The sequence below is a fragment of the Poecilia reticulata genome, chromosome 14, assembly GCF_904066995.2.
Source record: "Poecilia reticulata chromosome 14, P_reticulata-male-v2, whole genome shotgun sequence".
Taxonomy (NCBI): domain Eukaryota; kingdom Metazoa; phylum Chordata; class Actinopteri; order Cyprinodontiformes; family Poeciliidae; genus Poecilia; species Poecilia reticulata.
The window spans coordinates 4,382,695-4,395,821 of record NC_088843.1 but is presented as its reverse complement, the minus strand read 5'-3'; the positions used below and the strand labels follow the sequence as shown (position 1 = coordinate 4,395,821).

Genomic DNA, 13,127 nt, shown 5'->3' with positions numbered 1-13,127 from the left:
GTTGTGAAGGAGGACAACAAATATTCTGGAGGAACATGTTGGATTTAATCCGTGGGTCCCCAAATATGTAATTTCATTCAAGAAGAGCAAAATGGTTCTTCGCTGGTGCCTATCCGCTTTAAAGTCAGAATTCTGAGGGAAAAAAAGTCAGAATTTTGAGATTAAATGAGCATTTCTTTTTTTCAGTAATCATAATCCTCCTCCATGGACATAATTATAAGATTTATACAATTTAATCCTTCTGTGTGCGAGAACTGAGGACTGTGGCAAATGATACATGTTTTACGTGTGTGGGGTCGGTTGGACCCATTTGTAGACACCAGGGTTAAAATAAAATAATCGCACAGAGTTGACTTGGTTCGCTCGGTTGCAGTGTGTTTTTCTGACGCGGTACGGCGCTCTGGCACCGTCTGGACAGAGGATCTTCGCTGACCGGGCTCTCTGACATCTCCCGTGCCTTGAAGCGAGTCACCATCCAGCACTGAGCCTTGGATGCGGGAGCGCACGCTCGGCCACGCATGCGGTGGTAACAGGCAGGCTGATCGGTCAGAGCGGGATGGACATCTCGGCTCAACCGAAAGCTGCTGGAGGTTGTCCATTTTGAGAGGCGCAGGAGCTCAGGGCGTAATGAGGAGCGAACCGTCAGTTTCCATTTAATTTGCTGTCTTTACGCAGGGTGGAGAGGTGCGCTCTGCCGCCAGTAATCCGCTTGGCGGGGAGGAGCAGGGGAAAGCTCTCTCCAGGCTGAGGCAGAGTGAGAGGGGAGGGACAGCAGGTTAAGTCGGATACGGACCAACAGAGTTAAACAGCGTGTGGTCATATGGACCGACTGTAGTTGGCAGGCAGGCTGCTGGGATTCCTCTTGGCACGATGAACGGACCAACAAAAGGTGAGCGATGTGTAATATTCTCACAACAGAAATATTTTTCTCAGGCTAATGTTAAAATATGCATTTTACGGCCATATAGCGGTTAGAAACAGCTTTAACATTTGTGTGGAGTTTTGACAGATCACAAATATTGACTGAACTATATATTAGAGATCAGAAATGATTTGGCCCAATTATCTGAGCAGAGTTTAATTTTATTAATCCTCAGTGTTGTGGTGGAAGTTACCATCAAAGTCCAGAATGTGTGATAGCAGAATTAGATTGACTGACTGCTCCTCAGATGATTGGTTGTCCTCCTCCACAAATACTGTTGAAATTGCTTAAAGAAAGAGAGAAAATCTCTTGACACAATTATTAACCTTCAGGCTCATAAGAGAAGCAACCAAGAAGCTCATTGTATCGCTGCAAGAGCTGCAGTGACTCAGACTGAACAATCTGTTGACTGAATAACTGAGTTGCTCCCTCCACAAGTCTGGCTTTAATGGAAGCATCATGCTGCGGGGAGGCTTTTCAACAGAGAGAGAGAGAAACTGGTCAGATTGGATGGGGAGGTCGATAAAGAGCAGCAGTTATCCACATTGGAAGGGTCTTAAAACTTAGGATCTGGTGAGGATTCAGTGGTTGAAATTCAAAAAGACTTTGTTGATCCCAAAGGGAAATTTAATGTTTTTATAACTCATATTAATTAGGATTCTTCAAGCTGCAACTTCATTTGGAAAGCAGAGGAACCCAAATTGGAGGCCATCAAATCTACTGAAAACATTGGAGTTTTGTCCCATCTGACTGCTCTGGCTCACATTACAATAGAGCTTATTGGCTTTTATTCATGACTTTGCAGTCATGAGGTCAAAGGTCAAAGTCGTGCTGTCAAAAGATTCACAATTAACAGCCTTGTGTGACACAGAAGCATCTGTACAGAAAGCAGCAGTGTTTTAACTGCATCCAGCGTCCACCAGAATCGCAACACAGTGAATCACCTCCGCTGTAGATTTATCAGTTCCAGAAACTAGAACATTTAAAGCTACTAATAATAAACGTATAAAAATACCACATTCCTTTTGCAGCCGATCACAGGTGGCTCAGATCTTTCTCTGTCTGTTGTTCCAACTCTCGTGGTACCATCTGGCTGCACAACCAAAGCCAGCGTCTGTGATACACACCCACAGCCTCACACATTCTGGAGGAAACATTTTTGTCCTACTTTTACCTTTTTTTCTTCCCCATCCTGTAAACATGCGCACACCCACAGCTTGTGCTCTGTGTACCCCTTTCCTGCTGTCATCAGCTTAACCTGCCTGCATGTTGTGTTTACTGCGATTGCATAATGCAGCAGCATTAAGTGTATTGGAATTGAATGGAGCTTAATTTCTGTCTCAGACTGTTGCACAGTGATTCATGCACTACTACAAGTGTGCATCTTGAACTTTCTGTGATATTGCAGTCATATGCTTTAAGATGTTTCACTGAGATTTTCCAATAGGCCAACACAAAAGTGGAAGTTTTGAAACACTGTTAAAAATAACAATCACCAAACTAAACTTTTTGGGCAAAACAATATGTGTGTCAGCAAAAATATCATTGCACATCTTCCTAATAAACCATCATTTTGAAAAATGGAGATCATGCTTTGGGGATTCGTCTCTTCTGGAGGGAAATAATCTGGAATAAAACCTGCTAGCCTGCAAAAGAATTGGGGCAGAGATTCACCTCCCAGAAGGACGGCAACCCCAAACCTACAACCAGGAAGTTTAAATCAAATCATAGTCAAGTGCAAGAATGACCCAGTCAAAGTCCAGACCTAAATCCAACTGATAATATTGATTCAGAAGGACTGAAAAAAATTGCAAGTTTATTTGTTAAACATTTGGAAATCGTGTGTCTGTTTCCCTCTGTCGTACAATTCTGCCTTATTTTACATCAATTCCTCACATAGAATCAATTTGCTGCTTCCTCTTTAATTTGCTGTTACTTTACTGAGACAGACATAACCTCTTCTGTTGGCTTTAATTCTGACATAAAGAACCGACACTTTTCACCCCTTAATTTCTCTCAGTCAGGCTGCTACGTGGTGATTAAAGCTTGTAAGTCTTGCTGATCTCCTGTTTACAGTAACAGACTTTTCGGTTGATACCGTTAGTTAAGAAGCCGATCTCTAAGCTGTCTGTGCAAACCTGCAGCCAGCCATGCACCGGATTATTTCATGACTGCTCGTCACGCTGCAGATTTTGTTTTCTCCGTCATTTTGATGGCAGGTTTGTTAAGCCTGCTGAGCTCCATACAGTGCTTTTTAATTTTCATTTGATTCTTTGAATGACTATGTTCATTGCAGTTTAATCTTGGAAGATGAACCAAATGAGCTATTTCCTAATTTATTAGCTAAAGGTTTTGTAATCAAACAACCACACCCTCTACATGTTTTATTGCACTTTGCATAAAAATTACGATAAGTTGCATGTTTTTACTCCTTCTCTCTCCTCCTGTCTCCCTCCAGTTAAGTTCCAGTCAGGCCTCTATGGAGGAAACCACAGCAGTAGCAGCTCTACTCTCTCCAGCAGAGCAAATTCACCAATCACGTGTGAACGTTGTCGGGAGGCTTGCTGTGGAGAAGTGGTGCGTGTGAAAAACATGCACTTCCATGTTCACTGCTTCACCTGCCAAGGTAAAAAAAATCCTGATCTTCTGTACATATGTTGCTTCTCTCTCACTGACTGGAAGGTTTCTTACTTGCTTCCTTTCTCTGTTGGACTGGTTCATGGCTTTCCATTTGTAAAATCACACCCCAACTCAGTTTGCATGATTAAATATTAAATTATTGCCAGTACTCAGACAAGAAGGAACCACCATAATTAGATCCATATTAGTGTCTGTGCTCAATAAAATACAGAACATATCTGTATTTGTTCTGTATTTTATACCAGAGTTAAAACTTGGCATTCAAAACAGCATGATATGTAATATATTGAAAAGAAGCATCATAAACAATAAAATGTATGGGCCGAGGTTTCCGGAGGATATTCCAGTAAAGTCCAGTAGGGTGAAAAACATTTTTCCTGTGATATTTTTATTTATATCTAGAAAAGGTTTTTGTAGAACTGAATGCAACAATAATTTTATGAAATTAAGAATTCAAGTTATTCACAAGCAGAAAAAAGGTTGCACAAATCAAACCGGTGCCCCCAGAACCTTTGGAGGCACAGTAGAGGATGATTCAGTCCAGATTTGATCAGTCGTGGTGCTGTCCCCTGAGGAAATGATGCTCTGGGTGCTGAGCCATATCAAAGAGCCTCTGATTGCATTCCCAAGCACTTCTTCTGAGAAACCCATCACCTCAACCATTACAGGCGGTTGTTGCACAGGAAGTCGATTAAATAAGAGCACCGGAAAAAAACTGCCTCAGGAATCACCATGCTTTTTGTTTATGATTGCAGTTTTTATTTTTTACTACAATATGCAGTAAAAGAAGCAAAATAAAAGGCAATCTTTGTAGAGAACTTGTTAGATTCTTCAAAAGACTTCAGACTGCAGTGGAGATTCACCACTTCACCAGATTCACAGGTTTTAGGCTCAGATCTTGTGGGACAATTAAAACTGATGCTCACAGAATATTTTCATTTAATCTACCCATTGAACTACCTTTCAAACTATAATGTGCAAACGTTTCAATCTAGTGTTACTACAAGAGTCATAAGTATACAAAATATTAACTCAGTGAGGTAAAATACATGTTTACAATACACTTTCCAAATTTTGTTTCAAAACCCATTTTATTTACTCTGTACGATTATGTTCTTCATTTTCTGTGTCTATTGTGTGAAACCCAAGTAAAATATATTAAAGCTTGTTGTGACATGGCAAAATGTGAAAAAATTCAAGGGTTATGAAATCTTTTGATGTCATTCATTGTTTATTTTCATTGCACTTCCCTCCAATAAAATTGCTTATTTCCAGTTACTGTAAAGGTTCCCGAAAAGCTCCTATGACATATTATGAGTACAATTTACCAATAATGTCATCATCAAAATGCAATCCAGATCAATAACCTCCACAAAAAATGCAATTTGTGAGCATAATTGTATTTTTTTATGTTTGTGTTTCCTTGGTTGAGCTAAACACAGATGGGGCCAAATACAGTAAAAGAGGCCTGGAGTCAGCAGCCAGCTTTGCAGTGCAGTCAGCAGGTTTTCACTCGGTAGTCAGACTCCAACCAGCTAACCTTCCTTCTAAAGGCTGGGACCTTCGCAGTCCCAAAGCGTGCTGCAAGACAACACAGCTTTCTCCATTTGATCTGCAGCGAACATCGCCTCACTGCTCTCGGTTACAAAGCACCAAAGAAGGGGGGAGTTTCTATTTTTACATAAAACACCAGATTTCATCTCAAGCAGCGCTGCTCACTGGGGGTTTTAAAGAATAATCAGAGCTGAATATGATTCCTGTTTGTTTGGAGTAGGAATAGGAAACAGAGCAGGTCTATTGAGCGACGTGGCCTTCTTTTGATATCAAAGTGTTTATCTTTATGGACACTTGATCTTGTAGAGGAAGCATAATGACAACAGGCTAATGGAGTTGGCTGAGTGGGAGTCAGATGATGAAATGGAAAAGAATGAAATTGTCAATACACAGATATCTCTGTTTTTTTTGTTTCTTATTATATTTTCCTCTACTTTGTCTCTTTTTTGTGTCTCACATTTTCAGCTTTCGCTTTGGATTTCAGTCACAATGCTCTTTGTTTTCTATTTCTGTAAACGGCAGGATTACATTTTACACTATTTTGACAACAAAGAGGGAGGAAATGGTGTTTAAGTGGAATTTTAGAGATTTATATATCTGTTAATTTTATCTTTAACTGTTTATTGGACAAATCCTGAAAATGGCTCAAGACGTCCTGACAGCTGCTGACACCTCACTGATTTTATTTCTTTTTGCTCCACAGATTTTCAGTCAGATTTAAGTGCTCTATAAATAAAGCTGATATGCTACAATATGGTAAATTAAAAGCAGCTTTACAAGGGATGGCTTAGCATTTTGTTAGGTGGGGTTTTGTGAAGCTGTAATTAGTAGTCAGTATCCTACCTGCAAAAAACAGCTATCTGAATACCAATGGGAAACACCAGATCAACTGCGCTTCATGGTTGGAACGGGGTTTGGATCCCAGTTTGGGATCTTTCTGCATGTAGTTTGCATTTTGCCTGCATAGCTTCTCTCTGGGGACTGCAGGTTTCCACCCACAGTTCAAAAACATCACTTTAGATTTATTGTTACCGCTGGTTGCAAAGCGCTGTACTGTATTGTGATGGAGACCAGGGGTTCCATCCCATATTGATATTATGTTATTTATTTACAGTTCAAATGTGTTTTGTATCAGGTCTTTATTTCAGTTACATTGTGACATTTAGTAAACATTCTTTTTGGGTAGGGAGACTGGCCATGTGGGGGAAAATGTCAGTTTGTTTCTGTTTTAAATTGGTTCAATTTGAGTTAATGGTTTGAGTACCTGCCTTTCTGGGTGTGTCTCAGCAAGATGAAGCAGAAAGAGACACAAATGCTCCTGGAGCATACCATCTTCCATTAAGAGAGGTAATACTCTGAGAATTTATATTTTGTTACATTTACTTTTTGATTGACCTTAGATTAGTTTAGTTTTAATAATTTGCATGCATGTAAATATTTGTTGGATCATTTATTGTTTTGTTAGGTTTGTGTAAGTAGTGTTTGTTTCTTGTTTTTCTTTTTTTTTGATCACCCCTATACCTGCTGTAAGTGGTGGAACTTGCCTCAGGTATAAATGTCAGCTTCTTTGTTTCACTGTAGGAAGGGTGTCAGTGCAATGATGACCTGAAGCTCCCAAATAAATCCACCTCAAAGACATTTTGTTGCCTCACTTCCTTCTTTAATGCAGAGCCTCCACTGGTCAAAGTGACATGTATATTCAGTGAAATCTAAACAGTACCTCTTTTTCCACATTTGAATAACTAAAAATGTTGAATTGACTCTGAAGATTACTTAATTTGTTTAGGCTTCTTCTTTTATTCATTCATCCAGACAATGTGAATTGACTGGAGGGTATAAAAGTATTCTCCTCTGTGTTGATGTTAAAGGAAGAGAGAGTGACAGGAAGGCAGACGTGTGTTAGATGAACTGATCGATAACCTCATTGATACCTCCCTTGGGTCCTTCTGTCTGATCCCTTTACTTTGCTGTCTGCTTCTCTTTCACATCACATTTGATGCCCTTTTCCCATTCTGATCACTTTAATCTCTCCCCTGACTCCCATCCTCTTCTTCTTATCTTTTATGTTTCACTTGTACCTCATCCTCATGTCTGCAATAATCCTGTCTTCTTATGTGGGAATACAGATAACTGCTCAGATTTCTACTGTGTATGGAGATGTTTTATAGTGCAAAGTATGAGAAGATGGAACCCCGCCCCAGTGTTTGAGCTGCAAATTCCCTGCAATATAAGGAACATTTCAATCAAATGCTTATTTTTTTTTAAGTTTGTCCAAAATATAACCAATTTTTAGCACAAAAATATATTTTTATATTAATGTTTTCTAAGCCATACGGACAAATAAGAGACTCCAAGCAAGAGTAAACTGTAAAGCATCAACTGTTTGAGTAAGCCATTGTTTTGCACAGTGGTTCAGCGTTTGTGTGCAGTTTTATTTTTATCTTGATAATTAATGAGATCAAATTAGAGAGACTAAACATTTATTACCAGAAATGTAGGAATTCTTAAGTTTGCCAGACATATTTTCTACCACATTTAATTCATTCATGACTCAAATTATGTGGGTGAGGTCACCAAAAGCATGGGAATATTTTTTAGTTTTGATATAGGGTTTCATAAATCACGTTAGCATTATCCTATGACCATTTTTGCAGCCATATTTGCAACAGGTTTTGCTAGAAAATGTCCAGTCTGTTCTGTTTTAAATTTTTTTAAATGACTCCATTGACTCTTTCTTCTGTAAGAGCTGATTTTCTTTTATAGCCTCAGCCAATTCGTTCTGGCGATAAACCAATGAAATTGATTTGCTGTCTTCAAAATCAGTTTTGTATTGACCTAACTGAGGCACTTAAGTCAAATAAGCTAATCTTTACTGGTAACAAATACCAACGTATTCAGATATTTTGCTGCTTTTGGTAAGTGAAGTGAAAACATAAGTGAGAAAATGGATTGGAGGACATTGTGAAAACATTTTTAATTAAAGGAAAGTCAGGAAAACATTCAGAAAGATTCTTAGACTGTTGGGTCTACTGATAAATAGAGTTACTTGAATTTAGTAATCCTGAATAGCAACACTTCTGAGTCTGGTTCACAGTTCAGCTGATATTCAGTTTTGGAGGGTCAGTCAATCCTAGTTGTCAGAATTTTTCATTAACAAATGGATTTTAGTGGGTGAGGGCCAGTCTGGACAAGAAAACCAAATATACCAGAGATCCCTCCAGAGAGGCCAAGTCTGAACAGTTTCCCTTTTTTTCCCCACTTTCCTGCATATTTGAATCATTTTCCACTAGACAATGATGGGTGAAAGCTTTGAGCTGGATGAGAAATGATGTGGATTTAGCCTCAATTCTCAAGTGAGCATTGACAGCAGTAGGAGGAAATAGACCTTTTAGTATACTTAGACTTGTTTACATCAGGTTTAATAAAAATAAATCATCATGCATTATGTTTGAAATCCACTGAAGCTGGAACTGTTGACTTTCTTGCATATCACGAGTGTCTCGTGGTGAGACGGTATATGAATTGTTTTGCGCACAAGAGCATGAAACATTGTTTTAGTAGCTTTAGTGCGTCTGCAGAGAGCTTTAGTCCCAAGCAAGCAAATAAAGGTCAGACTGGCATTTCAAAGTTGTGTGGAAGTAGTTCTGTTTGGGATGCTGTCCTAGTTTTTATTGCCTGTTAAAAACATTTGATATGAAAGTATGTAGCATATAAATATCAATACGTTTATTTTAGATTAAATTGCACAACTAAATATTTAGTAAACCATAAGGCTAAAATTACAAAATGTTTTACACAAGTGACTCATATTTTTAAATATAAATAAGTTCACATAGTTATATTTTTGATAGTAATTTACGTTTATTAATAGACTTGTAACTCATTTTGAAGTCATCCTAATGTGACTCCCTGGTGAGTGTCCCAGAACTTAGTGGAAATAGTGGAAATAGCCACAATAGAGCTGTATTTTGACAATAAAAAAAATTAAGAAATAGAAAACTAATGCTAGTGAAGGACATGAATCTACAATGCATGGTTATACAGAGTTTTTTTCTTTTTTAATGTGCTTTAAAACATGTATTTATGGTGACGTAAGCCATATAAAATGATGGTGCCTCTTTAAGAAAACAGAGGTTAGGAAAGCCGGATAGTCTGCCTAACTAATCAGAGCTGTTATATTCCAGTGTGTTTGGCCAATCAGAATGCAGACTGTCGCTGTAAGCCCCGCCTTTCTTCTCCGTGTCTGCAGCATTGTTGTGTGTGTAGTTGAGAACTGACATGAGGAGGATACTGTTGAGCTGTGCAGTGTGACCTGTGTAGTTTCAGATGGAAAATGTACTGGATACAAACTTGTGACAAAGTTTTTCAAATAGCTTTGCCGTTTATCAGCCGACTTCTGAGCTGGAAGAAGCTAAAGTGAGTAGACAGACCAGAGTTTCAGTTTTTCTGCCGTTTTTAAAGAGCACTTGCCTCGTTAGCTTTTATTTACTACTGGTTCCCTACTACTGTATTCCCTTCAGCTGAAGGCGATGCCTAAAAATATAGTAAATTATTTTATTCACAGTGAAATTTCATACTACTGTGGTTAAAAACATGCATTGTTATTAGGGCTGTAGTGATACAGTAATCTCATGATGCGATACGATACACGATATTCTGCTCACGATACGCTATATACAATTCAATACACTTTTGCGATTTTCTTAAAGATTTTAGAGGGACAGTTCTTTTGGTGACATTTTGTGACTGTTATAGAGTTGGATAGAATTAATTTAATTGAAAACTGATTAAAAGCACCAACTACACAATACCTGGCTCTGGTTGGACGTGGACACAGACTTAAGTCGACAGCTGGACAAAATGAATCAAAGAAGTGGTGAGAAAACATGTTTCTTTTAATTGAAACAGTACAAACTGTAGCTTACATGCATTTGTAAAGTAAATAAAGTCACCAAGTACCTCCTCTGAATAGTTTGATGCCTTTTAGCCTTGACATTTAACATCTGAAGCTATCACTCTAAGCCTGATGACCTAATCACTCTCCCGGCGAAGCAAGCAGTGAGTGAGCAAGGTGACAGTTGGATGTTACGATACTTGCGGATGCATATCGATTTTTTTCCAAGGAAAGAAAATATCGATATATATCGCTAAGACAATATTATTAGACAGCCCTAATTGTCATGTTATCTAGCGGCTCTCGTGTTCCGAGTCACCATGAGATCGGTGAATGTATTCTATGTCTTTCATTTAGGTTTTTATTCTGTTAAAACACATTGCTGATGAATAATAATCTGAATTATTTAGTTGTTCAAATATAAACTTTTACTGAGTTTGTGTAAATTGTAATGCTTAATGTTAATGTTTATCAAAAATGTGAATTGATAATACAGTTAAATACTTGAATAATTTAACAAATCAATGTCAAATATGTTGTCTACAAAAACCTAATGGATTCTAAGTAGAACTGCTTCATAGAAAATGTATGAATATATTTTTTGGTATGCTGAATTGGTCTTGAGGTGGATTCCTGCTGTGGGTTTGATGGTAAATTGGAACTGAATTTGATAGTTTAGATCTCAGGTTGACAGGGTGCACCCAAAAGACTTAAAACTGAGAGCTAGCACTTGGCTATACGGAAGAGGATTAGGGCCACTGAAAAAAAAGTCAGAATTCTGACTTTAATCTCAGAATTCTGAGATTAAAGTAATTAATTGTGAGACTTTTTAATGACTGACACTTAAAGATGTGAGTAGTAAGTCACAACCAGGATGATGTGGCTTTTCATTCAGGATTAGTGGGATAAGACACCTCGGATGTACAATCTCAATGCGTAAACACAGTTAAACTTAGCATCATGTCCTACCTAGCTGTGTGAAATTGCAGTTAATGGTTTTTCAGCTAGAAATCTAAATTTTAGGAGTAATAACCCTTCAGAAAATGGGGGGCGTGTTCTAACCTGGAATAAAGAGTCATTGTGTTTCTCAACTTTTATTCATAGCTTTAAGTAATTTAATTTTATTTAAATATGTTCTATTGTCGCTCTGTTGTTCTGTAATAGTTTATATATTCCCATTCTGCACACAGTTTTATAGATTTTTGTGCCTTAATTATCTGAACTACAATATGATATTAAGGCTTTGTTCTAATAAAGTTGCCTTCCGGCAAAACTACACAAATTCAGATACATTGTATACTGTTAATAAAGTCTTTTTGGCTTTTTACATATATCAGCTTATGAAGCCATTAAATGTTTTTATTAGGGTTGTGAAACAGTTTCTATTTAATATATATTCCATAATTGTTTTGGCCCCACGCCTGACTCGAGCTACACCAAACCCACTCGGCTTTACTGTGCAGTGTTTCTCCTGCAGCCTCACCCTCCGTCTCAGCCTCTTACCACTCCGGCTTGGATCGGCTCAGATCCATTCACTCCACTGGGTTTAGAGCACATTAGCTTAATTACAGAGTGGACACTCCATTCACTGCCAGACATCTTGATCCGTTGGCTGCCTTTCAGAGGTCTAACCTATAGTTTAATTCAGGTCGTATCATCGTCCCGCTGTTTATACTGATGCATAGGCCTTAATTTCCTGTGCCTGCATGCTGCTGATTATGTTACTCTGACAGATAAATGGTGTGCTGACTTTTGCAGAGCTCAAGGGGAAAATGATGATAGAGATTTTATTCATTCACATTATGATTACTGTTGAATTAATATGCATAAAACTCATGCAGAGCGTCAGAAAAATATGCATTCTCTTAAACTTTCCTCATTTTATTGTGTTCCATTCAATAATTTCAGTTTTTTATTTGGATTTTATGAAATGGCTAAACACAAAGCAGAGCATAGTTGTGAAATGGAAGGAAATTAATGCAAAACTTTTTAAAAATCTGAGAACAGTGGCATACATTTCTAATGAGGTTGTATTAGAAATGGCATACAAGCTGGGTTTATTTCAGAATAAAACAAGCTCATTTAGAATCATCTGCATTTAGACATCACTTAATTCTGAAGTGCTGTTTAATTCACCATCCAACAATGGAAAGATTAGGCACAATTATAAACCTACTAAGACATGACAATCCATAGAAATTCACAGAAAGGAGAAAATAAATCTGAGAAGCAGCCTAGATTATCATGGTAACTCTGGAGAGCCTCTGGAGAGGCTGCAGAGATTCACAACTCAGTTAGGAGAATGAGTCACCACAAACCATAGCTTTTATTGAAGAATACCTGGAAGAATGCCTAGAAAATGTATATAAACTCCCATTTGCAAGTTATCATAGTTTTTTGCAGGGGCCACAGCTAATATGTGGAAAAATATATTATCATTAGATGAAGCCATAATGGACCTTACCACAGGGGCTGCGTTTCATTGGCTAATGCCCATTTTACGTCACAGCGCAGCTATCATGTGCCTTACTGTCTCACAAACTCATGCTAATGTACATTGTGGACTACCAGACCGACATAAGGTTTTTGCGTCAGGACTCGAAAAAAATTGGTTCTCCGTCAGTGGGGTACCTGTACAGGCGATGTCAGGTATCCTGATCGTGTTTGTGGAACTAAAATTCAGATTTCCACAATCTGAAACGGAAAGCCTTGCTTGGATCAAAGCTTGTGCACGACCGCATTTGCAGCTCAACTGTCGTAGGATCAATAAGAACAAAGGAGTGTCTGCTGGTGTAAGTATTACTGCTTTGCTTTCTTTGTGTTTAGTGAATGAAAAAAAGAAAGTCAATAATAAACACATCCATTATGAAAACATTTTAGCCAAGTACAGCATAATGGCAGTACCGATACAACTTCTACATCCTGAAGCCTGTCTGTTACACAGCCTTACGTTAGCTGAACAGATCAATATGCAACGTGTACCGTATCTGACATACATTAAATATTTTATTTCACCTGAAAAGGCTTTTTACTGAACTGTAATCGTGTTAGCCACGCTAGCACCGAGTACCGTGTTTAAGTCTTAGGCACATTCGAACCCTCAAAACCATGAATGCC

The 13,127-nt window shown here is 38.2% G+C and overlaps 1 protein-coding gene across 5 annotated transcripts in view; it reads left to right on the top strand.

Moving 5' to 3' along the window:
• Positions 1-363: 363 nt before the first annotated feature.
• LOC103475675 (actin-binding LIM protein 3-like) overlaps positions 364-13,127 on the top strand; it is a 71,699-nt gene continuing 58,935 nt past the window's right edge. For 2 of the 5 annotated variants that reach the window (XM_081615469.1, XM_081615471.1), the window contains exons 1-2: positions 377-889; positions 3,381-3,548. In XM_081615469.1, the coding sequence (XP_081471595.1) occupies positions 871-889; positions 3,381-3,548 (187 nt within the window). In that variant the 5' untranslated portion in view covers positions 377-870. Of the gene's footprint in view, positions 890-3,380; positions 3,549-13,127 lie in introns of all 5 variants that reach the window. The other 3 variants (XM_081615467.1, XR_014090830.1, XM_081615470.1) reach the window with 3 other exon arrangements.